This window comes from Calypte anna, chromosome Z (assembly GCF_003957555.1).
Source record: "Calypte anna isolate BGI_N300 chromosome Z, bCalAnn1_v1.p, whole genome shotgun sequence".
NCBI classification, from domain to species: domain Eukaryota; kingdom Metazoa; phylum Chordata; class Aves; order Apodiformes; family Trochilidae; genus Calypte; species Calypte anna.
The window spans coordinates 979,771-1,006,694 of NC_044274.1; the positions used below are offsets into that span (position 1 = coordinate 979,771).

The following is a 26,924-nucleotide window of genomic DNA, read 5'->3' on the forward strand; positions in this document are numbered from 1 at the left end:
GCTCCGGCGTGGGGAGACGATTCCTAGGCACCGATGGAAAAGGTGGTTGGGAAAAGCCAGCCTGGCCTCGGCTCTTCCCGAGCCACACAAAGAGCCGGGGCAGGGGCCCCGCGACAGTGCGGGGACGGTGGCACCGCCACCCCGCACCCCCTGCCCCGCAGCTGGCAGGGCAGGAGCGGGGATGGAGCCGTGGCCGGGGAGGGGGGTGGGTGTCACAGAGGGTCCCCGCAGCACTTGTCAGAGGCTTGGGGTGTTCTCTGGAGCCGGCATTGTTCGGGGCCGCATTGTGCAGCGCTTGGTGCGGTGCCAGCGGGTGCGGGATGCCAGGCGGGAGCGGGGCCGCAGCTCCCTCCGCACGCACCCGCCCGCCCGCCGGGCTCTGAGGCCTTCAGCCGGGGCTGGGAGCTCGGCTCCCACCTCTCTGCAGGAAAGAGGCTTCCCAATTCCTCCTTTCTGTCCTCTTGCCCTTTTGATTTGTTCCTTTCCTCCTTTTTTTTTTTTTTCTCTTTTCCTTCCTCTCCTTTCCCGTTTTATTCCTTTCCTTTGTTTTTCTCTTTTACCCTTTTTCCTTCTCCTTTCCCTTTTTTCTCTTTTCTGGTTTCTTTTTGTTCTTTCCTTTTTATTTGTTCTTTCCTTTTTTTTTGTTCCTTTCCCTTATTTCGTTCCTTTCCTTTTGTGCCATTCTCTTTTTTTCTTCCCTTTCTCCTTTCCCCTTTTTTGTTCCTTTCCCTTTTTCCTTTCCCTTTTTTCACCTTTTTTTATTCCTTTCCTTTTTTTCATTCCTTCTTTTTCTTGTCTCTTTCCTTTTTTTGTTCCTTTCCTTTTTTTGTTCCTTTCCTTTTTTTGTTTCCTTTCTCTTTTTTTGTTCCTTTCCGTTTTCATTCTTTTCCTTTTTTTTCTTTCTCTTTTTTCTTTCCCTTTTTTTCCCTTTCCCTCTTTTTTCCTCTCCCTTTTTTCCTTTCCTTTTTTTTTCCCTTTCCCTTTTCTTTCTTTTCCTTCCCCTTTTTCTTTTCCTTCCCCTTTTTCTTTTCCTTCCCCTTTTTCTTTTCCTTCCCCTTTTTCTTTTCCTTCCCCTTTTTCTTTTCCTTTCCCCCTTTTCTTTTCCTTCCCCTTTTTTATTTTCCTTCCCCCTTTTTTCATTTTCCTTCCCCCTTTTTTCATTTTCCTTCCCCCTTTTTTCATTTTCCTTTCCCTTTTTCTTTTCCTTTCCCTTTTTCTTTTCCTTTCCCTTTTTCTTTTCCTTTCCCTTTTTCTTTTCCTTCCCCCTTTTTCTTTTCCTTCCCCCTTTTTTTTTTTCCTTCCCCCTTTTTTATTTTCCTTCCCCTTTTTATTTTCCTTCCCCTTTTTTTTAGCTTTCCCTTTTTTTCCCTTTCCCTTTTAATTTCCCTTTCCCTTTTAATTTCCCTTTCCCCTTTTAATTTCCCTTTCCCCTTTAATTTCCCTTCCCCCTTTTTATTTCCCTTCCCCCTTTTTATTTCCCTTCCCCCTTTTTATTTCCCTTCCCCTTTTTATTTCCCTTCCCCCTTTTTTTTTTCCCTTTCCCTTTTTTTTTCCCTTTCCCTTTTTTTTTTCCCTTTCCCTTTTTTTTTCCCTTTCCCTTTTTTTTTCCCTTTCCCTTTTTTTTTCCCTTCCCCTTTTTTTTCCCTTCCCCTTTTTTTTTCCCTTCCCCTTTTTTTCCCCCTTTCCCTTTTTTTCCCCTTTCCCCTTTTTTTTTCCCTTTCCCTTTTTACTTCCCTTTCCCTTTTTTTCCCTTTCCCTTTCTTTTTCCCAGTGACAAGTCAATTACTTGTTTAAATGCAGTTTGAACTCTCTGAACTGGAGGCAGGCAGCGGAAGCAGGTCTTCCTTGGGAATAAACAAAAGAAAGAAGGGGAAAAAAAAAAACCCAGCAAGCAGAATCATTCCAAAGCCCTCTGAATCCAAGTTGCTGTGGGAAGACGAGCGCTGTTGGCTGCAGGAGTCACAAAAAAACCACTAGAAAAAGAAAATTAAATTGTCATAAAGGTTATATTGCACATTTTCTGCCACTTCCCTGTGGCTGGCAGGGTGTTTGGGGAGGGGATGCTCTGGGAGAGCACTCTGTGCCTTCAGCTGTTTACCGAGCTTCATCGGGAAGGAATCTTTTCCTTCGAGAGGATATTTGGGTTAGAAACCCTGAAAACAATAGCAGGGGCCCATCAAATAATCAAGTGGAAAGGTAATATGACATTGGTGGGGTGAGAGAGAATCCTGGAGCTCTTTTCTCCCTTTTTCCCCCCTCAAATATGTTATAAAAAAAAGGCATTTTAGCGGCGAGTTGGAAGGGAGCACGATTAGCTGTGATTAACTAGATGAACACTTTGATTACGTAGGAAGCCAGGAAACCAGACGAGCCATTTTTGTCCCCTAAGCCTTGCTGCCTGTTACCCGAGCTCTTTGGGGATATTTTAGGAGATGACATCTTGCATTACCTGCCAGGGGACGGCCGCGGGAGCTAAAGCGGAGTTTGCAGAATCGCCGCCTCTTCCCCGGTGCCTCTGGCCCAGGTTGGAAGCAAAAAGGGTTGTTTGGCCACAGACAAGGTGTCCCCATGTGTGGGGCTCTAAAGGAGAAATGATTGCCCAGGGAAAGGACAAACAAAAGTGGCCAAATTTCCTTTAAATGGTGTCTGAAGCTCCCAGCATCCGCTCCCACCTTGCGCATGTGTTAAATCATATAGGGAAACCTGTAATTATTGTAATTGCTCTTTTTTTGCTTTATCCTAACAAGCTGCAGCCCATCTCCCGAACTAAGTTGGTTTTGAAAAATAGTTATTTGTCATCAGATCACAAAAAAAAAAAAAAGAAATTAAAAAAAAAACAACCAGTGAACACTAATGAGTTTTTCCTGTTTACATTCCGTCCGCTCTTCTTCTTAGCGAGCTTTTCAACTCCATAAAGTTCCTGGAAGAGGATGAATGCTCCTTGGTATCATTCCTGCTGATGGGTTAGGCCAAGGAGTGCCCTAATTCCAGGGACCAGGCTTAAAAATGCCAAGTGCAGAGCTGTGAGTGGCACGGGGCTGCTGGAGCACCAGGAGGAGAGCTGGGAAGGGGACGGAGGGGCTCGTGTCCGAGCATCCTTTTTTTGGCTTTTTTTTGGAATTCACCAAAAGGTTTAGGGTTGGGCTTTGTTTCCAGCACTGCCTGGGTTTGAATACTGGGAGTCCTGATGCCCAGGTCATTAAAAAAAAAATAATAATTATTAGCAAAAGTTGCAAAAGGCTTTAAACTCCCCAAGTGTAAGGATGGATTTTGTTAGAGTAGCATTAAATCTCCTGCTCCTCTATGGAATGGCATCCACCTAGGAGTAGCTCAGGCTGCCTGATTTGATATCCATGTGTGTAGATCTGTGCTCAGGTAAAAGTGCTGACTCCTTTGTCAGCAAAATCCAGAATATTTTCAGTATTTGTGGGCTTTATGGGAGGGCTGTGTGTTTATATCCTGGTTTCGTATCATCTTGTAAGCTCCCTACTGAGAACAACCAAACAGCGTTTTGGAAATGGTAGCAATCTACATAAAACAATAAATATAGGGTTTGATATATATATATATAAATATATAAACCCAGACAGACACTTTGACACCATCACTGGGTTTGTGTTTGATGGTCTTGAGGTAAAGAAATGGAAGACATTTCCTCTGTATCTGTGTAGCACTGATTTTAAGGGTGAGGATAACTCGCTGGGCAATTAAAATTCACACCTGATTGCTCTGATTGCTTTCTGCCCCTTGCATGTGGAGGAAGTAGAAGTGGCCTCGTGTTTGCTGAAATATTTTAGGAATTCTTAAGGCTCTGGATTTAGGTGGGATGTTAGCTGGAAATCTGCTTTGCATATGCTGATCAGAAGTGAACTTCACCTCTGCATCTGTGCCAGCCTGGAAGTTATTACAGGGGGGGATTTTTTTTTTGTTTGGTTTGGTGTTTTTTTTTCGTTTTTTTCGGGGGTTTGTTTTGGTTTGGTTTTGTTTTTCTTGCCTCCAAAAGAAATGATAAATAGAATTGTATTTTATTAGGTTCTAGATTGCTGGTAGACATGGCAAGTGATGCTCGGGTGTTGACATCTCAGTGTATGCTCTGAGCTGCTTTTTTGTGGGCAGGGCTGGGGGGGTTAACAAAAGATCTGCTGCCTGGTGCAGTCTTTAAATACCTTTCCAATTGATCTACAGGAAATTGTGCAGAAGAATTGTTTGTTTCCTGTTGCAGTATAAAGCTGCTTTGCATTAGCCTTGGTTTACTGTAAAATTGCTGTGGCACTTTGGAGCCGTGGGATGGGGTTATTTCTCACAGGGCATTTAGTTAAAAAAGAATTAATATTGTAACCTACGTTGGTCATTTTCTTTTGGGTTTTATGATAGTCTGTTCATTTTTACTTTTTTTAATTATTTTTTTTAATTGTTTTTATTCTGTGAAGTTTAGCAGCCTGATGGGGAAGGGAGGGTGGTGCAGTGCTGCAGCCTGGGGGAAGGCAACTGCTCTGGGCATCAGGCACCTGTCTTGTTCTTTTCTTATCTCTTATTAAAAAAAAAATAAAGTTTTTTGTTAAGGGTGATCTGGGAGACAACTTTCAGGGTGCATTTTGCAGTGCTGAGATTGCTGCCTGCCTCTCAGCTTTCCTCCTCAGATACTGCCAGGGCATCTTTAAACTATTCCTGGATATTTTATTTTTTTTAAGGATGTTTTAGCCAGCATTTGGTAACAAAACTCAACCTGCACTTGTGAAAATAACGTGATGCTGCATTTAACTAACCTGGGTGAGGGTGCACCCAGTGTTTTCAGCTCCAAAGTGTTTGGATTTGTTATTGTCTGGGTCTTCAAAAGCTCTCAGGCCAGCAGGGATCATTACAGCAGCAAGCAGCTCTCCCTCTGCCCTGCTCCTTTTTACCCTGGAGAAATTCTCAGGCTCATTAAAAAGTTCCTGTAGGTCTCTGGGGCTTTGGTGGGGGGGACACCCTGCCCCAGCAGGTAGCTCCAAATCTTTGGGGTCTGGCAAGAGAAACTCAGCCCAAAATCCAAAAGAAGAGATTCCATTTGGGGGGGGAAATGGTTCTCCCCCCAAATTCAGGGCAGGTCTTGATTTTCTCAACTTACTGGATTTATCTCTCTTCATTTGTAAGTTTTTTGGGGTCGGATTTCTTTTAGGGGGGGAGTGTTTGGGTTTTTTGTTTGCTTGGTTTTCCTGGTTGTTGGTTTTTTGGTTGGCTGTTTTTCCCAAGCAAGCATCATTCCAGCCTTACCTCCTCTAAATGCAAAGGACTTCAGAAGTTGGGAGTTTAAGGAGGAGCAGAAGGAAACCTCTGATATTGAGGGATTTGTCCTTTTGTGCTGGGGGATTCTCTGGTTTCCTAGGGCTGAGCTTCAGCTCTGGATGCTCTCAGCTCTTCCTCGGGTGAGGGAATCACAGCCCCAATCTTTAAACTTGCCTGCTCACGAACGCTGCCACACTCAGCCATTGGTACTTGGGATTTTTGTCCCCCTGTAAGGACCTTTGTTTTGCCTGTAATAATACTTAAAAAAACCCCAACCAACCAGAAAAACCGAAGCAAGAATATAAAACAAAAACCAAACCCCAAATAGGAAAAAAAAAAAAAAAATAAATCAAACCCTCCCTAAAGTTGGAGCAGAGGAAATTTCATGCACCTGCAGAGCTTTATTAGGTGTCTGCACAGGAGTGAAAACTCACATGCACAAGATCAAATTGTTCTTTAAACCCTTTTGGTAATGAAAAGCAGGTCAGGGGGGCAGAAGTGGGGGCTGGAAGGAGGAAACCAGCTGGGTGCTGCCAGGTTCCAGGGTGCCTAACCTCAGCATCCCTTGGCTCCCCGGGGCTGGGAGCGACGCGGGGCCGGTCACTGGAGGGGAAGGTTTTACTGCAGCTGCTGCCATGGAGGGTGAGGGACGAGTGAGAAGGGGCTGGGAACAATCCCAGCTAACATCTGACTTGGCTTTTTCACCTCCCCAGCCCGTGGGGTGAGGAGCTGGGAGCAGGGGTGGGTGCTCTCCGTGACAAAAGGGGTGGCAGAGGCACAAGGCGGGCTGGGCTGCTTTAAAAATAGCTGCCTGCTGCCAGAGTGGCCTTTAAAATTGCAGTAAAAAGAGTTTATCCAGCAGCTGGGGAATCAGTGATCTTATATTCTGGTGGTAGCCCTAAACGTTGGGTTTCTTGTCTTCTTTTTTTGCCCCTGAAATCCATGCTAGCAGCAGTCGTAGCTCCTGGAAAACAGCACCCAGATAACTCACCCCTCAAGGACAACTTCCTGTAAAAGGTCTGATGTAGCACACCTAGCTGCCCCTTTTTTATCCTTTTTTTTTAAAAAAGAATAATGCTGAATTCCTCAATGGCTTTCTAATGACTAAACCCAACCAAATTGCTGTAACATGCATATTTAAACCCATTCAGTTAAGTACTGACGTGATTAAAATAATCAAATGTATTACTTAAAAAATTAAGCAGGGTAAGTTCTGCACCCCATTATTTTATTGACTTTTAAATCGAAATTGCAGGAATGTTTACATTCCTAATGGCGTGAGGAAGCTAAGCTGACAAATCAGAGGGAAAAAAACTTGATTCCCCAGCATATTATTATCCCTGCACCTGCCCTTCCACTCGGGTTTGCTGCAGGGCACAGGGGCTGCTTCCCCACTGCCTTTGGGAGGGCTGGAAGGGACCAGCAGTGGGTTTAAAAGAAGAGGCTTGGCTGTTTTGTTCTGGTTTGGGTTTTTTTTTTTCGTGCAAAAGGGAGAGGAAGAGAAATGGTAGCAGAAAAAAACAACCCCATGCAAATGGAGGGGAGGGGTGGTACATTGGGATCCCTGCTGCATGAGGTCTCTGCAAGGGAATATCAAAGGTGTGCAGGGGGGGGAGATGAGTGGCCGTGGTACAAGAAGCTGTGGCTTCTGAAGGGTTCCTTTTCCCTTCACAGAAATATGAATTGAGGGCAGAATCCCAACAAGGTGAGGCTGGAAGTGGTCTCCATCCCACTGTCCCCAGGGGATGCTGGGCTGCCAGCCCAGGAGCACCCACAGAAGCGTCCCACCTCCCAGGACTGATGTGGTTTTTCCTCTTCCTTTCTGCATTTTAGCTAAATATTTGTTCTTGCACTTGCTGCTTCTCCCCACCTTTCATTTGAGCGTTGGGAAAGGGGAATAAAGAAAGATTCCTGTTCAGCTGCTCACAAACGGGGCTTGTGAGCGTGTAAAATGGGAAGAATAGGAGAGCTGAGCAAGAAATGATTAAGCTATCAATGTCTTCTAAGTGGTGGTTGTTTGAGGTGCTTAGACAATTCCAGACTTGGAGTTACAGCAGATTTGAATCCGTCTGCTTTCCCGAACACCTGATCCGGGCTGTGTCTCTCTCCCTTCCCCCTGGAGCTTCACAGCTTGCAGAAATACACCCCAAACCTTGCCAGGGCTCTTGGATTGGAGAGTTTTCAGAGTTAACACTATTTCCAGAATGCAAAAAAAAAACCAACAAACCCCACACTCCTCAGCTGTGGCAGAAGGGGAGGTAGGGAGGGATGGAAGCAGAAAACCAAATGGATTTCTTGCCTCCGGGAGGTAAATCCACAGCATGGTTCAGCCCTTCCCGTGGTGTCCCTGTGCTCCCGGTGCTTCCCGATGGGAAGCTGGGGTGGCCAAAGGAGGGATAGGTCTGGATCAGCCATCTTCCCTGCCATTCCCTCCCTGCCTGGGCTTTGGGAACGGGGAGGGACGGCAGCTGCCGGGAGCTGCGGCTGCTTCTCCTCGGAACACCTGGGAAGGAGCTGGGAAGGGCAGGGAAAGGAGGCTGGTACCCAGGGATTTGGGAAGGCAAAGCCACTTCCCAGCCATCCCACAATGAAACACAAGGCTGCAGGGCTCCAGGGCAACTTGAGCTGAAGAACACAACCCGACTTTTTCTTTTCCCACCATTTGAGACTTGTCACTAAAACCCCAACTTCTGGACAAAACAGTGGCTGTTTTGCTCAGGAAAACAACAACAAATGTTGTTTTTTTCGGGTGGGGTTTTTTTTTTTTTTTTTGGGTGTGGTTTTTTTTTTTGTTTGACTTCCTAAATCAGTATTTTCCAAAGTGCTCCCTGGTGCAGAAGTTGAGCACATGTTGTTTTCAGCGACTCATTAGAATACAATGCCTTTGTGCTAATCTGCTGCAGGCAGAGCTGGAGTGAGGGGGACTGCTCCCAGTTCAGCTCCAGGTCCTGCTGCCAGATAGCCACCAGCACTGCCAGGAGAGAGGGGTTTTTATTTTTTTTAATTCCTCCCCCCTTTTTTTCCCCTTTTCATTTTTTTTCTTTCTCCTTTTTTTTTTTTTTTCCCATTTTCTTAATTTTTTTTCCCTTTCTCACACCAATGCCACATGAATTTGGGGTGGCTTCTGAGCAGAAGGTGGTATCTCTGTGACCATGGAGCATCCTTACTCAGTGAGATCTAAGGAACCATAATTTAATAGTCTGCTTCAGCATCAAGAAGAAATAAATATTCCCCCCCCCCTTATTCCCAGGGAGCATCATCTCCCCTGGTGAAGGAAGCTGCAAGCTTGGTGCCAGCACACATCTGTCTCCTGGAGAAGGGTTGTTGCTTCTGCCAAAGCCAAGAGAGGGCACCTTGGAGGGGAAAATAAAATTACACATGTATAGACAGCTCTGTGCTGATCACTTCTGGCAGAAGCCTGGGTCTGATAATCCCCCTCGCTGCCTGAACCACACACACAGATCTGTGGAAGCTGGAATATGAAATAAGTTCTGCTGCTCTGGTTGCCTGCAGAGATCTGCCACAGTTTTGAGGTTGCAGTCTTAGGTCTTCAAAAGATCTAGACTGAGGTCTTTAATTTGGTGTGCCATTAACTCATAGGATGGTAATTTGCTTGCAGTGGTTTATTTATAGCCTGAGCAACTTTTACTGTGCTGAGAGGGGGGGGGAAAAAAAAAAAGAGGGGGAAAAAAGACCCAGTAAATAGAATCACGCCATGTTAAACAATCCTTCTTGTATCCTCTAGGTCTGAATCTGATCTGAGAGGAAATGACAGCATTTTTAGGCTCCTAAATCCAGGAGGGAACAGCCTGTGCCTGCCCTGGGTTCTGCATTGAGGGATGGCTGGGATGTGGCCTGAGTGAGCCCCAGCCTGGGTCCAGCACTAACACAATCACATTTATGTTTGGTTTTTTTTTGTTTAAAAGCAGATGAGAAATGCTTTCAAAGTATAATAGTGCTCTAAGGAAGAATATTTGGGGGGAAATTTTAATGCAGCAAGAGTGGATGGATGGGCTGCTGGCTGTCACCTGGGGTTCTGAGTCTCCTTTAGTGGGTGTTTAAATCCTCTGTGGAGCTGCTCTCTTTGCACATCCTGGCTTCCCAGTCAGCCAGTGTAGTTTTGTAAGGCTTTGGGTATTTCTGTGGAGTTGTCATTTGCAGAAAAAGGGATTTAAAAAAGAAATAAATGTTGTTTTAACATGCTGTAAGTTGTAGACTGAGTTCTAGTAAGCACGTCCACACGTGCAGTGACTTCACTGGAAATATTCATGTGCTGGAATCTGGGCATCATCAGACTCCCAGCTGGAGGAGATTCCAGCCCTCTTCCTTGCAAAAAAAGAGATGGGAACTGTAAATCCAGACTTCACCCCTCTGCTTGCAGTCACCAGCACCCAGGTGGGAGCACTTTCAGGTGGGCAGTTATGAGCATTTATACCTTTAGTGCTTGTTTCAGAGGGTTTGGAAGGCTTCGTGATGGGGTTGCTTTTATGTTTTCTGAGCAATCAACCATAGGGGTGGTCGGGTTCATTTTTAAAAGCAGCTCTTCCCCTGGGACCCCTGCAGCAACTGCAGATCCGTGGCTAAGCAAAGCAGCTCGTGCCTCGGGGAAGCTTTGGAGATTTATTCCAGGTGCTGATGCCCCAGCAGAGATGTCCTTTGGTCTGGTGACACCCGTGGTAGGGAGTAATTGGTTTTCTGAGTCGTAGCTTCTTTCCAGGTGTGGTAGAGAGTGAAATTGTGCTGCATCAGTGTCCCAAACCTGGTTCCTACCCGTCCGTGCTGGGAGCCACTGATGACTCCAGCTAATGAGGGCTTTATTAGACCAGGGATACCTTTGGCTTGGCTTGGGGCTCTCAACTAACAACTCATCTTCCTCTGCTGCTGGCAGCCATGGAGTCAAAGGCCTCTTGTGGGTTTTTCTGGGGGGACAGGCATGGTTGCATCGAGGCGTTCCCGGGTCTGAGAGCTGCGGTTTGGACCTATCTCCCGTATCAGCTCCAGCGAGGGCAGGGGCTTTGCAGACACTTTTTTCTTGGTGAGACTGGGCATCAGGAGATAACAGTGTCACAAACTGGCAGATGCTTTATCCTGGTATGCACAAACCATCTTTTTTTTTTTTTTTTCTTTCCCTTTGGAATAATTAGGGTGTTAAGAGGCATTTGTGTTGTGCGCCGTCTTTCAGCTTGCACCACGTTTGGTTCCTGTTATGCAAATACCACTTTAAACTTAGAAATGCCAATTTGCATTAATATTTTGGTTTCGTATAGCTAGCTATTGCCTTGCAAAAAAAAAAAAAAAAAAAAAACCAAAAAAAAAAACACAAGTGCATTTTAATGAGCGTTTGGCAGAATGTTAAAAAAAGATATGGTACTCATTAAATCCTATTCTGTGAAATGCAGGAGGCTGGTGCCAAAAATCATTAGGATAAAATAGAATGCAAGTTAAGGCCACGAGTAGAGCCCTCATCAAAGAGTGCTGGGACACTGTGGAGCTGCAAAGCCACGGGGTTGTTGACTGCAGCATGCAAAGTTCTCTCCCTGCCTGCAGAAGGGGAATGTTGGGGACTTTTGGTGTTTCCCAGAACATCCTCGCCTGTCCCTCTGCCCTCTCTCAGCATCTCCATCCCCAACCTTCCCGCTCCACGCCAGCTCCTGTTGGTGTCTGTTGGGCTCCTTCAGTTTATCTGACCCTGCAGACTTTGAAATAAGACATAAACCCAGTATTTCATTCCTTAATTCATTGTGAGCCTCATTTTCCAGCTGACTTTTCATTAGGGATGGGTTTCCTTTGGCATCAGCACGGCGAGGAAGGAGCACAGCATCCCGGTGGGTCAGCAGAGCTCCTCAGGAGGCTCTAGGCCACTTTTTGATGGAATTATCTATAATTTTGCAAAATTAAATATGTATATATGGATGTATCTTGCTGCTGGTGCAGCTCTCCCTCTCTCCAGTACAGCAGCTGAGAGCTCTTGGGGTTTTCTCCCCTCGGCTGCTTATTCTTTGCTGTAGGATAATGCCTGGGAGACCAACTCCCCCAGCAGAACCAGGAATGTGAGCTGGGAAAGCTTGCCCTCCTCTAACAATTCTTTTTTTTTTTTAAATTCCCTCTTTAAAAAAAAATTGAGGCATATTAATATTGGAAATGCTTCCAGGGCTGGTAGTTGAGAAGCAGTTTTTCTGTAAGGCGGCTGAAGGAGGGCCAGGACAGGGCTAAATGAATTCTTTTCTTCATTACTCAGAAGTGATATAGACTTTTCTTTGACTAATGTAGCTTAATTAGTGGTCAATTAAAACTGAACATTGTTGAATTGAAGTTCTTTGATCAAAACCCTTGGCATGGTCTCCCTTTCTTTAACTAGCCACCATCTTGAATTCATTTGGAATCAGTAGTGTAAACAAGTTTAAAACTGGTTCTTTTATAAGAAGTCAGCCGGCTTGTATAGCTGTGGTTTCTTTCTTTTCTTTTTTTTTATTTTTTTTCCCCCTTTTCTTTCTTTTTTTTTTTTTTAACTTCTGGAGGCGGCAATTCAAAGCAGCACTAAATGAAAACACTGCTACACCCTGAAAAGTCCCATTTTTCCCCAAAAAAAAAACCAAGTTGCATTAATTAATCGGGATTCAGCGGCTCCTCCTCGTTCCGTTTCTCTCCACAAGCTGCATTTGCTCTCTGGTGAATAATTTCTTTATTATCTGAAATATATCTTGTCTCATAATTGGGCAGCAGTTGTTCAAGAGCGTGTCCGGGGACTCCGCGCTTGACAGGGAAGCGAAAACAAAACTGGCAGAGAGGGGAACGTGGTTTAAAACCCCATCCAGAGCCTTAGGTTTAATTAGAGAAGTGCAGCTTGGAACTTGTGGTGATGCCGAGCAGCAAGAATGGAAGAAAAGGCTGGGTGCAGCATTGGTACATTTTGCCTCAGGGGTTATTTTAGGACTGGCACCTTTTCTGGGAAGCGATCTTGAAGATGCTCAGGAAGGATGCACAGATCAGACAGTGGCCATAACGTGTCCTCTGCAAATATTTTGGGGGTAGATTTGCATTGTTTGCCAAAGAGCTCAGTCATTTCAGCAGGAAAAGATGAAAATGCTCAGTCACTGCCTAAAAAAGCCAGCCTTGAACACCCAGCTTTGTGCCAGCGAGCTGGAACACGGCTGGCGGTGCTGACACTGAGTGGAGGGGATTTTAAACCAGTGTTGGGGTTTTGAGCATAGAAAAATAAAGTGGAAGTGACCTTAATAATCTAGATCAGCAGAGCTGTCGTTATAGGACAAATGAAGCAGGCTCAGGTTTGCAAACTACGGGTATTTATCATTAGCTTTCCTTTAAATGCAGTTATTTGGGTATTCAGATTTTTACAAGACTTTATTAATATTATTTAGATAAACTTCGAAAGAAAACTGTGGTTTTGTGTGGGGTATTTTAGTTGGTTTGGGTTTTTTCTGGTTTAAGTTTTCTGGTCACTGGGTAGGGTGTCCTATCCCTGCCCTTGCTGGGGGGGGAACACAAGTGCTTCATGTCCCCACAGTCAGGGTGAAGGGGACAGCACAATGGGAGCATGTTTAGCAGTGAGACCCTACAAGACCCTTCACTCAGAGGGCTTCTAAATCACCAGCAACAGAGTTTTAGAGCATTATTTTTTTTATTTCTTTCTTTTTTAATTTTTTTTGCTGCTGCCTGGACTTGGGCAGAGCATAAATCCTTGTGCTTCCATCCCACCGGCCTCCGAGCATCCCCTTCCCCACCCTCCCTCCCAGCTTTATGCACTCACCTCCTCTTTTTTGGTCAAAATATTTTCTAACGTCAATCTCCCCCTGGAAATGGGAGTAAAGAAGTTCCAAGAAATGACTTGCATATTTCCAGCCTGTTTCTGCCTTCCTCTGGGCTTTAATTGTAGGAGGGACCGAGAGGAAATTGCTCGGCGGCGATGACATGAAGAGACTTCTTTCTTTCTTTGAATGATGGCATCTTCAACTTTTAATCCCTTTCATCAGAAACTGGGTGAAAATCACAGTCCTAAACAATAATTAAAATAAAATTTCCATCTCTTGACAGAGAGAGAAATTGTTTATAGTAAATGTGCCTTTCAGCCTTCCCTCATGCCTTCTCCCAAAAGGGCTGATTAGGATGTAATAATTGGGGATGATAGCAGGAGGAAGACGACAATTCCATTTAATTAAAGATAATTTATTTTACTTTAACTTGGTGATGTCCCACATGAATAAGAGTAGATTTAGCAGATAGATTTATTAATGGGTACTGACATCTCTGCTGACAGAAAAAGCAAACATTTTCTTTCCTCATTGTTTTTATTGTGTCTCGCCACCTGAAGCCGCTGTCACCCCCTTCCCGGCGTTCTGCAGAGGGCACAGCTTGGGATTCTTGAGCCAAGAGGAGGCTCAGGCAGTGGCTTTGGAGCAGAACCAACCTCTTTCTAAAAGCCAAACCTTCTCTGGGCCCATCACTGAAGCCTTCCTTTCCACTTGAGTTGGTTGAACACCCAGTACCCTAGAGTTCTTCACGGAGGGGACTGGGCAGAATCCCAGTTTGCCCAGCACCCACCTCTCTGGACAAGGGACACAGATGTGGCACTCTGGGACAGGGGTTAGTGGTGGCCTTGGCAGTGTTAGGTTGGACTCAGTGATCTTTGGTTGCCCAGGGAAGCTTTGGCTGCTCCATCCCTGGAAATGTTTATGGGCAGCTTGGATGGGGCATGGAGCAACTGGGGGTGGGAGGTATCCCTGCCCATGGTGTAGGGGCTTTGGGATTTGGTGGACATTAAGGTCCCTTCCAACCCAAACCATTCTATGATCCCATTATCCTAAAGGTCTTTTCCAACCTCAGTGGTTCTGTGCTTCTGGTCTGTGATTCTCTGCTGCCACCAGCCTGGGCTGGAGCTGGGGCAGCAGGTTCCTGATGGTAAGAAGCAGTTTGTAGCCAATTTCCTCCATCAGCTTTAGTCCTAACCAGGGATATTTCCATCCATGGCACTCTCTGGTGAAGCACAACTTCCTTTGGGTCATCCCAGCTCAGCTTCCACCCACTTTGGTCCCCTCTTTCCCAGCTGATGGACATCGTGGCCCTGCAGTCAGCTTTGGAGATGAATGTCCCCAGAGAAGGTGCAGTGCTGGGTGTGCATCCCAGGAGCTGGGGTGGCAAACAGATATGGTCTAATTAATGCTTGTATCTGCTTTAAATTCTTTAATCCCACTGGGCTAGGTAGATAATGACCGGAAACAGTCGAAGACTGCAAAATGAAGGCTCTTTTCTTGTGGAGAGATTTGAGAGGGAAATGTGGGCAGATGTCTGATACATTCACTGTCTCTGCATGTATTTGTAAACAGAGCAGAGACAATTAGAAAAGGAAAACAACCCCAACACAAAATGGTTCTCAGTAAATGCAGCAGAGAAAAGGAAGTAAGATCTGCAGCTCCCCAAAAGGAGGAAAGTGCAGGAAATAGTTCCTTCTGGGAACTCCTTTACTGGAAAAAAGAAAGGCTTATTTAGGTGGAACGTGAGTGAGAATCCACGTATAGAAACTGCCCCTGGAACTCGGCCACGTGGCACCTTTGTTCTTTTCATCAACAATTTTCTTTCTGTTTTCCCCACTCTTTTCCCTCTGCTCCCTCCTTACTGGTTCTGCCTTGCTGAGCATCTGCAACTGTTGAAATCCTGGGGATGGCAGGAAGCTGGCTGAAGTTTTTTCATTTTGTCCCATCTCTCCGGTCCCACCCCTGCTTCTTTGTCCTTTCTTCTTCCCACTCCGTCTCAGTTTTCTCTCTGGCTTCTCTTGGAAATGTCTCTCCTGCTCCTTCCTCTTGTCCTCTGCATCCTCAGGGTCCTTTCCTGAGTCCCACCATGCCAAGGTTGCTGTAGCAAGTGCTCACCTTGAGGGCAGCACCTTGGTTTGCCCAAACTGGGTAAGTTTGTCAACTCTTCCCCTCCACTCTTTAGTCTCCTGCTCCTCGTGGGTTTTCTTGGAGTCAATGTCTCCAATATTTGGGATTTCCTTGCTCCACAGCCTCTGCTGTATCTTCTGTGCTGCTGTGTCTTTCTGGGCATTCTCCAAACACCAGCAGGGCTGGGGACAACAGCCCCATGTCTTGGAGCATCACCCAAGCCCAGAGTGCTCTCAGGGCTGGTCTCTGGGTCCCAAAGCCTCCCCTGCTCCTGTCCCTGGGATCCTCCCATGTTCACATCCCAACCTGCTGGCTTTAAAAAAAAGAAAGGACAGAAGCTCCAGGTGACAAAGCCATGCCCAGCTGTGTGTCACCCAGATGTGCCAGAGGTTTGGTGGCTGACACTGCTCTCTGATCCTACAGCTTCCACCACTGGTGACCCCAATGATCCCGAGCATCCCCCTTTGCTTTATCCCTTCCATCAAATGCTCATTAGAAAATCCCTGAAGCCTTTCTGCTGGGCCTGTCACTATGGCCCATTCCTATTAAATTGCCCTCTCATTTCTTAGGTTCTTTCTGGGGCTTTCTCATGCCATATGTGACCATCTCCCAGCCCCTCCTTAGCCTCTCCTTGAGGTTCTCCTTCTCCTGCCTCTTGGAAACAGTTGTGCCTTGGCTGGACCATTTGGTGGCCATCAGCTGGGGGGGTTTGGCCATCACCAGGCTTGGTCTTTGCTCTCCTTCTGCTTCAGGAAGCATCTGGGACAATCTGCGTGAGACAGAGAAATGGCAGCAAGAAATCAAGAGTCTGAATAGAAAATCTCCGGGTCTATTTATGTTGTTGTTGCTTTTGTAGCCTGTGTATCATTGCGTGGGGATGACATAATGTTGTAATTTTTATTTTTTTTTTATTTTTTATTTTTTATTTTTTTTTGTCTCTAATTTAGTTGACCGCTTTTTAACTTTGGGCGTTGACGAGATGCAGCATTCAGCAGTCCCATCTGGAAGACATTTTAAGGGAACAGGATCTGTGGACTTAGAGGATCGTATGGGGTGGGATGAGGGGAAAAAGAAGTCAGGCAGCAAATGTTTGGGGGATGCTGAGCTCTGGGTGGCTTTTGGTGGCAGAATAACTGGTGAGCAGCAGAGAGGTGGCTCGGTCCCAGCTGTAGGGTTTCACCTCCAAGTGAGCTGTGGTTTGGAAAGCTGGCACTTGGTGGTGGCTTTGGAGTTGCCATCAGTCTTTGCAAGTTCCTACCCGATGGTTTGTGCCAGCAGGAGGTAACAGAGGGGCAGTGAGGTGCTTGGGCTGCTGCAGGAGGGAACATTTGGGGACGTTTTGCCCGTGCAGGAGACCCGAGCGCATCCGTGCCCCCCACCCCCAGGTACCAAACCTCCAGGGAGAGGTGTGAGGCTGCAGGCAACGAGCCTGAGAAGGATTTTGCTGAATGCCAGCAGCAGGAGAGGAGGTAACAGCGGGGCCAGACCTGCTGCTGAGCCCCACGGTCGGGATTTTCAGTGCGGGATGCGGCGCTGCCGCAGAACCAGCACCGGGGAAAGGCGGATGCCATGGAGGAGGGATGGGTGTCTGGGGACAGCCTCCCCCTGTCCCTGTCACCCACTCTGCTAGCCAAGCTTTGCTGCTAGCCCTGGGCATCCCCATCTGGGCTAGCAGGGCCGTGCAGGTGGTTGCCCCGGCCGCCTACACTTGTTTTTCACGGTGCTGCGTGCACTTAGCGGCTCAGCGGGACCTGCAACCCCATCCCTCTCCCGAGGCAGGAGGGGGGGTTTTGGGGGGGATTTCACATGTGCTCTGCTGGCTTGGGGCTCATCTGGTCTCAATTAGGATTTTGATGGCAACGCCAGGCCCCGGGCCCTTGGCGTGTTTGTCCTGAGAGAAAGATCTGGAAGAGCCGACATCTGGTTTGGATTGCTCCAATTGCAGGTTGATAGAAGAAACGCGGGGTGAGGTGGGTGGGTTTTCCTTCCGGACCCTTCCAGCCCAGCCTGGGATGGGCTTTTCATCAGCCCCCGCTCCTCTTCCTCTTCACCCCCCCCTTCCCTCCCCTCCTTTGCTCACCCCCTGCAACATGTGGCTGGAATTAGGGACCGGCGGCTTGAAAAGTGCCCTCCCTCCCTTCTGCTGGAAACCTGGAACAGGTCAGCCTGTGGAAAGGATGGGGGGGGGGGGGCTGCTCCTCACACATATTAAAGTACAGAAATTACAAGGTTTTTTTTCACACAAAGCTGGGGAAAATCTTCCCCAGCCTGGCAGAGCTGTCTCTGGTCTGGTGGCAGAGCTAGGAGGAGCGAGAGCAGCAGCTGAGTGTGTCCTTCCCGTGCTTGTAAAGGAAGGAATAGTGGGTTTTATTTTATTTTATTTTATTTTTGTTACTTCTTTTTTTTTTTTTTTAGTGTTTCTGGGAAGAATGCTTCTCTCTGCATGCTCTGGCTGGCGACCCTGCTGTTTCACCAGCTTGTCCCCTGCTCCAGCTCAGGGCAGTGCCATCCTTGGCAGGCACCATCTGCCAGGCTCTCACCTAAAACATGGATAGAATTGTTCTGGTTTCAAAAAGCCATCAAATCCAAGCCTTAACCCAGCCCTGCCAAGGCCACCACTGCCCCATGGCCCTCAGCACCACAATTCCATGGATTTGTGTCCCCTCCAGGAATGATGGGGACTCCAGGCCCTGCCAACCCTTGCCAGGGAGAAATTGTTCCCCAGCTCCAACCTAAACCTCCCCTAAAGGCTCAGTGGAGGGTTAGGAGATGCCACCTGTCCCCATGGGGGCCTGAGCTTGCTGTGCCACCCTGAGCTCTGCAGCCTCTGCACTTGGGTCTGGAGTGGCTCTGAGCACAGTTCCACTTGGAGGGATCTCATCAGGCTCTGCAGAGAGTCACACAATCCTTGGGCTTGGAAAAAAACCTTGGAGAGCATCAACTCCAACCCTTAACCCAGCACTGCCAAGGCCACCACTGCCCCATGGCCCTCAGCACCACATCTCCAGGCCTTGGAAATCCCTCCAGGAATGATGGGGACTCCAGACCCTGCCAACCTTTTCCAGGGAGAAATTATTCCTAATATCCAAGCTAAACCTCCCCTGGCACAACTTGAGGCCGTTCCTCTTGTCCCATCACTGTTTCCTTGGGAAGAAGCCATGCTCAGCCCTGGCTCTAACCTCTCAGGGGGTTGCAGAGAACCAGGAGGTCTCCCTTCCATGGGCACTTCCAGGGATGCTGAGGCACCAGGCAACCTTCCTGAGGAACATCCTCATCCCAGTGCCAACGGGAACCATGTTGTGCCCAAGCAAACTGTGCCACCTGGGTGCACAAATAGGCTCACGGGTGGTCGGGCCAGTTAGCAAGAGGTACTGGGAGGACTGGGGGGGCTCCGAGGGGCTCCTGCAGCCAGCTCTGTCTGCTTGCTTGGTCAGCTGCTGCCTTCAAAGAGTTTTTCCTTCCCTCTCTGCAAAGCTGACATCTGCTAATGCAGAACAGCTTGTTCCAGCGAGCAGGTTTATTCCTCCTGACAGCTCTGATAGCCAGGACGCTTTGCCATTTGGTAATGCACTTATAATTTAATAAATGTCCTCTTTGAGATCTTCATTTTCAAGGAGTTTCGCCGTGGATTTTAAAGTCTCTGGACTGCTGATTGATGGGTTTATTCTCTTCACAAACGTTTCCTTAGAGCAGGTACCTATTCGAGTGGCTTGCTTGGTGTACTGCTCTCCATCACGGGTGTGTTTTCCAGCCTGGGCTTTAACTTTGTGCCAGGTTGAAGATAATTCCTAATTTTGCCTTCCATGGAAGGCCAGGATGGGGCTGCCCAAGCCCCATTACACTGGTACAGTCACTAAACTGGAGGGATGTCCTCCCATCCATCCTGCCTTGCACAGGAGCATCCCACGTTTCAGTATGAGGGGAAACTTGGAATTTGCTATCAATAGTAGAGCTGGTGCCTGAGAGAGGAGGAGAGGTGAAGGAACTTGAGGAGAGGAGGCAAGAGGGAAGGGGAAAACCCAATCTCTCACATCCCCTTGCTCAGGATGGGTTCCCAAGCACCTGCAATGGGGAGACTGTGGTGGGTCTGCAAGGGGTGGCCACATCCCTGACCCCCAGAGCTGGGGTTTGTCCTTCTCAGTCCCTCCCAGCACACCTCCAGTTCACCCAGTAGCTGATGGAAGTAGCATTTGAAGGTTGTTTATGCTTTATTTGGTGGAGTCTGGATCCCTAAGATCCCCAGGGGCAGCGAGCAAGAGGTTGGTCCATGCATTCCCTGAGCATCCAGGGATGCTGATCCTGGCTTGGCTGGAGGTGTTGGGACAGCACAAAGCAAATCTCTTAAATTCTGACAAAATGAATGGAAATGTGTTCCCAGGACAGCAAACTTTCCCCTGGATGTTGAAGAAGGAAAGGTGTTTGGAGCTTGCAGGCAGGCTCCCAAAAATGGCAATATTGTGAGACTTTTTTTTCATGGTGTCTTGTTACAGAATGGTGTGTTTTTCCCAGATCATTATTCATCATCTCTTCAAACCTCCCAGCATGAGTCAGAGTGATTTTCTAAATTCAGGCTCTCTTTTCAGAATATTAACATCTTGAAATCTAGAATATCTTTTCTGTCGAATCAGAAAGTCACTTGTACACATCTGTGGTTTACTCTCTTTTGCCTTTTTTGTAGGCAGCATATTACCATTTTATTTGACTTTCACTCTTCTGGATCAAGTTATTGGGCTGTTTTCTTTATCAACAAGAACAATAATTTATCTCTATTTAAAAGGGGTTATTCCTTTTTTTGGAAAACTGCCTGGCAAACATTTTTGGATAGATGATTAATGGGATTAACTAATCCACTTCTTGCTTTTTGGGGGGCATTGCTTTGGGGCAGAGTGACAAAAAGGCAGAATATTGTTCATAGAATCATAGAATCATAGAATTAGCCGGGTTGGAAGGGACCTCAGAGATCATCTAGTCCAACCCTTGACCCACCGGAGCAGTTGCTAGACCATGGCACTGAGTGCCACATCCAGTCTTTTTTTAAATGTCTCCAGGGACGGAGAATCTACCACCTCACCGGGCAGTCCATTCCATAGCCTGATCACCCTCTCCGTGAAGAAATTCTTTCTAATATCTAACCTAAACCTCCCCTGGCACAACTTAAGACTGTGTCCTCTTGTCTTGTTGAAGGTCGTCTGTGAAAAGAGTCCAGTTCCCACCTCGCTACAGCCTCCTTTCAGGGAGTTGTAGACAGCAATGAGGTCTCCCCTGAGCCTCCTCTTCTTCAGGCTGAACAGCCCCAGCTCTCTCAGCCTCTCCTCATAGGGCCTGTGCTCGAGTCCCTTCACCAGCCTGGTTGCCCTCCTTTGGACCTGTTCCAGGACCTCTACATCCTTCTTAAACTGAGGGGCCCAGACCTGGACACAGTACTCGAGGTGTGGCCTCACCAGCGCTGAGTACAGGGGCAGAATCACCTCCCTGGACCTGCTGGTGACGCTGTTTCTGATCCAGGCCAGGATGCCATTGGCCTTCTTGGCCACCTGGGCACACTGCTGGCTCATGTTCAGTTTCTTGTCAATGCAGACTCCCAGCTCCCTTTCTGCCTGGCTGCTCTCCAGCCACTCTGTCCCCAGCCTGTAGCGCTGCATGGGGTTGTTGTGGCCAAAGTGCAGGACCCGGCACTTGGCCTTGTTGAACCTCATCCCGTTGGAATCGGCCCAGCTCTCCAGTCTGTCCAGGTCCCTCTGCAGAGCCCTCCTGCCTTCGAGTTGGTTCACACTTCCCCCCAGCTTGGTGTCATCTGTGAATTTGCTGATGATGGACTCAATTCCTTCGTCTAGGTCGTCGATAAAGATATTAAACAGCACTGGGCCCAACACTGATCCCTGGGGGACACCACTAGTGACCGGCCGCCATTTTGATGCAGCCCCGTTCAGCACCACTCTCTGGGCCCGGCCCTCCAGCCAGTTCCTAACCCAGCACAGAGTGCTCCTGGCTGAGCCATGGCCTGACAGCTTTTCCAGGAGAATCCTAGGGGAGACGCTGTCCAAAGGCTTTGCTGAAGTCCAGGCAGACCACATCCACAGCCTTCCCCTCATCCCCCAGGCAGTCACCCGATGATAAAAGGAGCTCAGGTTGCTCAGACAGGACCTGCCCTTCCTAACCCCGTGCTGGCTGGGTCTGATCCCTTGCCCATCCTGCAGGTGCTGTGTGATTGCACTGAGGATGATCTGCTCCATAACCCTACAGTGTCTTTATTGCCTGTTGCAACCCCAGTGATGGGGAGGGAAAAAAATCTGGAAACTTCTGCATGTTTTAACAGGAGGGGAAGTTCCATGCGTGCTCTTAGCTCATGTCGTGATAACATGAGAATGTCACTGTGGTAAAAACCTGAAAATAATGAATATTTATGTTGAAAGAGTGACACTTATTTAGGAAATACAAAGTTGGGGTGGTTTTTAAAGAAATAAGGTACCCTGTATCTCATAAAATTCTTCCTGTGACTGCACCTGTCACAGCAAAAAGAGTTAATTTCCTTCAACCCAGTGGCTTTCACAGTGTGAAAATTCAGCTGCAAAGCCAACAGAAGGATAAATCAAGGATCTGTCTTTAGCAAGGAAGAATTCCACCCAGTTACATGACACTTCCTAAGCTGGCATTTATTTTGGCTTCTTTTTCCATCGTCTCATGACCGCCAGCCTCCCTCCGCCCTCCCCTGCTCCTCCTGGTGCTTTCCTTTCCTTTCCTTTCCTTCCCTACTCACCCAGGAGAGCCCGGGCTGGTCCATGCTAAAGCCTCAGACAGCATTTTATACAACTGCTAAGGACAGGAAAAAAAAAAATATTCCCCAAAGTGTCTGACCCCCTCAGCCTGGTGCCTCCCCTCTTGCTGGCAGGGAGGATGCGGGCAGGTGGGACCCAGGGGCAGGGTCTCACCTCTGCTTGGGCGACTCCATCTGGCTCCTTGGCTTCCAGCAAGGGTGGAATTTGTTGGTTTGGGGTGAATTTGTTGCAGTCCGCTCTAGTTTGGGTTGTTCTAAGTGTTTTCTGACCGAGCTTTCTCAGGGTGAGCTGGGGAGGGAGGAAACGGCAGCCTCGGAGACACCGACCCCATGGCTGTACCGTTGGGTTTGAGAGCAGGCAGCGAGGTGAAGGGAACTCATAAATTAGGGAAGAAGTCAGCAAGAGGCATAAAATCCATCCTGGTTTTCTTTATGGTGTGTACAGGGAGCTGTTAGACCTTTCCAGCTCGGGCTCTGCAGGTATGGAGGTGCAAAGCCAAATTTCCGTCGGCGGGAAGGGGCCCTTTCCGGGCTGAACTTGGGTTGAGCTGGGTCTGAAAGCAGCTGGGATGGGGGGGAGCAGGAAGACAGGGAGAAAAAAGGAGCTCAGGTTGAGCTGAATGGAAATACCTGGTCATGAGGGGCTGGGGGGAAGCCTGTCTGGGGGGAGAGAGGTGGCCAAGAGGGACCCTCCCTGTCCTGGGTGTCCTGGGGCAGGGGAGGGAGCGGGGATGCTCAGAGAGGGTTTGTCTTCATCTTTTTTCAGTCCATCTGTAATCTTGCTGTATTCCTGCCCTTCAGAGGTCTGAATTTCCCCAGGTTGTTCCCTGATAACTGCAAGGGTTGGATAAATTGTTTGTGAAGGTGGTGTGGGAGCTGCCGTGGGAGAAGGGAGGATTGGGAAGGGGTGTTTGGGGTCCCCTTACCCTCCCACAGACCAATGTTCCTCCTTCATCCCCTCTCCCAGGATTTTCTTGCCTGTGTCCCTGACTTCCCCTCCTTTACCTAAATCACAGCACCCATCTTTGCAAGGTTCTGACATCAGGATGGACTTTCCCCTTGGCTCCAGGCTGAAACCAGTGCTCCCATCCCACACCAGCTTGCTTTGTGCATCACTCAGCACCCTGAAAATGGTGATGCTGGAGGTGCTAAAGGAACACTTTGGGCTGGCACAGCTGGTGCCTGCCCTGCCCAGGGACTGATTCTGGAGCAGCAGGACCCCCAGTCCCTTGCTGGGACACTGGTGCCCAGTGAAAAGCCTGGAAGAGGGGAGATTTAGGCTGAATATTAGGAAGAAATTCTTTGGGGTGAGGGTGCTGAGCCCCTGTGCCAGGTTTCCCAGAGAAGCTGTGGCTGCCCCATCCCTGGAAGTGTCTCAGGAAAGGTTGGATGGGGCTTGGAGCAACCTGGGCTGGTGGGAGGTGTCCCTGCCCATGGGAAAGGGTTTGGAATGGATGAGCTTTGAGGTCCCTTCCAACCCAAACCATTCAGGGGTTCTTGGGACTCACTCCTGGCTGGGTCTGCACTTCCCATTAGAGCACCCCAAGCTCACCTTGGTCTCAATTGAGGCAGAAGGCTCCGTATTCTTAAAAAAAAAATAAAAATAGCAAACCAAACAAACCAGAAACTTTTGGCTTTGATTTGCAATGGCCCTGCCCATGTAGGTGATGCTCAGGCTCACAGACCCCAGGGAGCTCCAACCTGCAGCCCCACTCCTTGCTCGGGGGATTTATTCCATATCCCTCAGCATTTCTCTCCCTGATTTTGATTTTGGGTGTTGTTTTGGCTTTCTGGGGCTTTTTTTTGAAGGGCAGAAGCCCCCTGGCTATGGGGAGAGGGGCAGAGGACAAGGAGGCTCTTCCCAGCCCCACCAGCGGCCGGGCTTGGGCGGTGGATTTCTCTTCCCTTTGGCTGTGACCTGGAAACATGGGAGAGCAGGCGTCGTGCCAATTTTGTGATCTGCTGCCTGCTTCAAAATGGAGGCAGGAAGGTATCCATTTTCATCAAGGAGATGACAGTGCTTCAGTCTTCCTGACCATCTGGAGAGAGGCACCTCCAGCGCAGCAACAAAGCGCAGAGGAGCCGGGAGCGAGCGCATGGGCAGAGGGAAGAAGCTGCACTGAAATAATAATAATAAATTACCCTTATCAGCTGCTTAGGGGGGGGAATTTTTTTAATTTTTTTTTTTTCAGTTTTGCTTTTAAACGCTGTCCTGGTTGAACTGAAGAAATCCAAGGGATGTTTTTCCGAAAGGCTCTGGTGGAGCAGCAAACAAATCAAAGCGACCGAGGGGTTTTGGCACATGCGCCGAGTTTGTTGCACAGACAAATATAATAAAGTCCTAAGAAAGGAGGAGGTTTTGTTGGTTTTTTTTTTTCCCCTGATGTGTCCACAGGCTGTGTTGGTGGTCTCGTAGAGCTCCAGGTTTTGAATCGGCCTTTCAAGCGTTTCTGGAAAGAGCTTGATCCATGGGAATTTAATATCCCAAGATATGGTTGTAATTTTCAGTCTTCTTGATAGTGCTGCTTTCTCTTAATTTCTTTTCTTTTTTTTTTCTTGTTGTGTTTTTAACTTTGGGAAATGAAGTTTTTCGCTTCCCTGCAGTGCTTTCCTTTTTGTTCTGAAGTCTGTAGCCTTTCACAGGAGAAAAGCAGCATTGGTTTGAGTTCCTGTTTATTTTAAGCTCTGCAATGCTCTAGGAAGAACATATGTACATCTGTTGGTTCATTTTATTTACAGAAATACATAGCTTGACAAATACCTTGCAAATACCCTTGTTTAAAGCTGGAACATGTCAGGCTGGAGGTTGCTTTTGAAGCTTCACATTTATTTTCCAGTCACACGGATACTGAGGGCTTTTTGTGTTCTCAGAGAAGAATTATGTGGTGCTGTGCCCTGATTTATACCCAGCAAGGTAAAAACTCAATATTTCTTCCCTGCTCCTTGCTAAAGGCATACTAAATGAGTCTTTTTTTTTTTTTTTTCCCTTAGGTTTATGCCCCGTCAGCAAGCACTGCCGACTACAATAGGGATTCACCAGGTTATCCATCCTCAAAACCAGCAGCCAGCACTTTTCCCAGCTCCTTCTTCATGCAAGGTAAGGTGGGGCTTTCAAAAGGAAAATCTCTCCTGCATACGGTTTTCCCTCTGCTTGTTTTTTGGTGGTTTATCTGGAGTCAAGACAGGCTGGAAAGATCATCTCCTGGGCTGTAAGATTCTCATGGAAATGAAGAGCTGAACGTCTACCTTTGACCATTATTCCTCTTGGTTTGATCCTGCAGGGAAGCAGCATAATGAAAAACTTCCCAGCCTTTTATCTTAGGTTCTTGAAGCAGGTTTTGGGGTTTGAAGCAGGTTTTGGGGTTTGTTTTTTTCCCCAGCATATGGATGTATATAATGCATACACTAAACAAAGCTGTGCAGGGTGTTTGTGCATTTTTTTATTCATGTTAATGGGGAAGATGTCAAGTCTCTAGTGCTACAACTCTGTCCATATATGAGGATGTGGGATTAGAGCCACCTTTATAAAAAGAAACCCCTTTTCTCTTCCTTTGAGGATGGGTTAATCACAGTTCTCATCCATTCACTGCCACCACGTTGTGTTTCTTGCAATGAGTACAAAAACATTTGGTCTAACTTAGTAAATCAGGTTCCTCCAGTTTGGAAAGCCCCACACACAGTTAGAGTACTCATTTTTTTCCTAATTAGGGCAAAATAATTAGCTTTTAAATGCTTCTACATACACTCTGCTTTAGGCTAAGTAAAGGGTAAGGGATTCTCTTTAAGCAGCAGGACTGAGAGGCTAAAATACTGCAGGGCTGGATATTATTATTAATATATCTACACATCCACTTCCCAATTCACACTCTTAGGGGAAAAAAAATAAAATAATTCACCCACTTTTGAGTCCCCCACACCCTGAGTGCTGCTCAAGCATCCTTAGGGTCCCTGTCTAAAGGTGACCAGGTCACCTCCACCACATCTCTGGCTCTTCATCCAAGGATGCTCAGGTCTGGGTTTCCTTTAGGAAAATCTGCTCTTTGGGACCATTTCCAGAGGAGTGGGGGGGGGACGTAGAGACCACGAGTGGAAAGAAAAGGATGCTCTTGGCTTAAGCCATGAATAAATAGCACCCAAAGAGCAACCTGCTCTGCAACTCCTATGGAGTTGTAAAGCTGGGGATTAATAGGCCTCTAATGATATCAAATATTTACCCTTTGTAGTGCTCAGCCAGCCTGCAGTTTGAAATGTTATCTTCTGGCAGATTCGGATTGAAGACATCAATCTGCATTAAGTGACTGTTCAAACAGCCCTGGGAAGGTGATGCTGGGAGGGCTGCTGCTGCTGCCAGGCTCTTTCAAGAGGCAGGGGCTGTAGGTCAGAGGCAGTCATTTTTTTCTCAGAGCAACTCCTGTAGTTTGAAAAAGCTGACAGCTTTCCCAGCCCATCTTCCAGGGCTTTGGTTGGTATGGAAAAGTTACCTTTTTTAATTATTATCATTTGTTGTTAACTCCCTGGCATTATTCCAGTAGAAGATGCATTTCACTGCACTATTACAGTTCCATTTCAGTGTGTTTAGTTAAATGCAGCCAACTACTTCACTTGGTAACATTTGGGGAGCCCTTTTCCTGCTCTTGGGTGCTCTGGGCAGTGAGGTGGCCCCAGGGATGAAGGAGGAGGTGATGAGACACAAAAGTAGGGAATCCCCAGGAGAAAACTGTAAGAACCTTGCTAATTCCTTTTTAAACAAGCAAACAAAAAATAAGGCAATGATGAAATATCTTAGAAAACTTCCTGGCTGTGGAAACATTCAAAGTTGAGGAGTTATCTCATCATTTACCAAGTCAGATGAGACCACCCTTGTTCTGTAGGCTTCACTGTACTTTATTTCAGTGTCTCTTTGTTAAAAGAGGACTTTATATACTTGGGGTTTATGGTGGCAAAGCAGGAAGAAAGGAGCAAGAAACTTGGAAGCCCAAGTGATGTGG

The 26,924-nt window shown here is 47.4% G+C and overlaps 1 protein-coding gene across 11 annotated transcripts in view; it reads left to right on the forward strand.

The window, feature by feature from the left end:
- The window catches only part of TCF4 (transcription factor 4), a 223,918-nt gene that overhangs the window by 155,934 nt on the left and 41,060 nt on the right, over positions 1-26,924 (forward strand). For all 11 annotated transcript variants that reach the window (XM_030467039.1, XM_030467040.1, XM_030467042.1 and 8 more), the window contains one exon: positions 24,928-25,033. In XM_030467039.1, the coding sequence (XP_030322899.1) occupies positions 24,928-25,033 (106 nt within the window). The remainder of the gene's footprint in view (positions 1-24,927; positions 25,034-26,924) is intronic.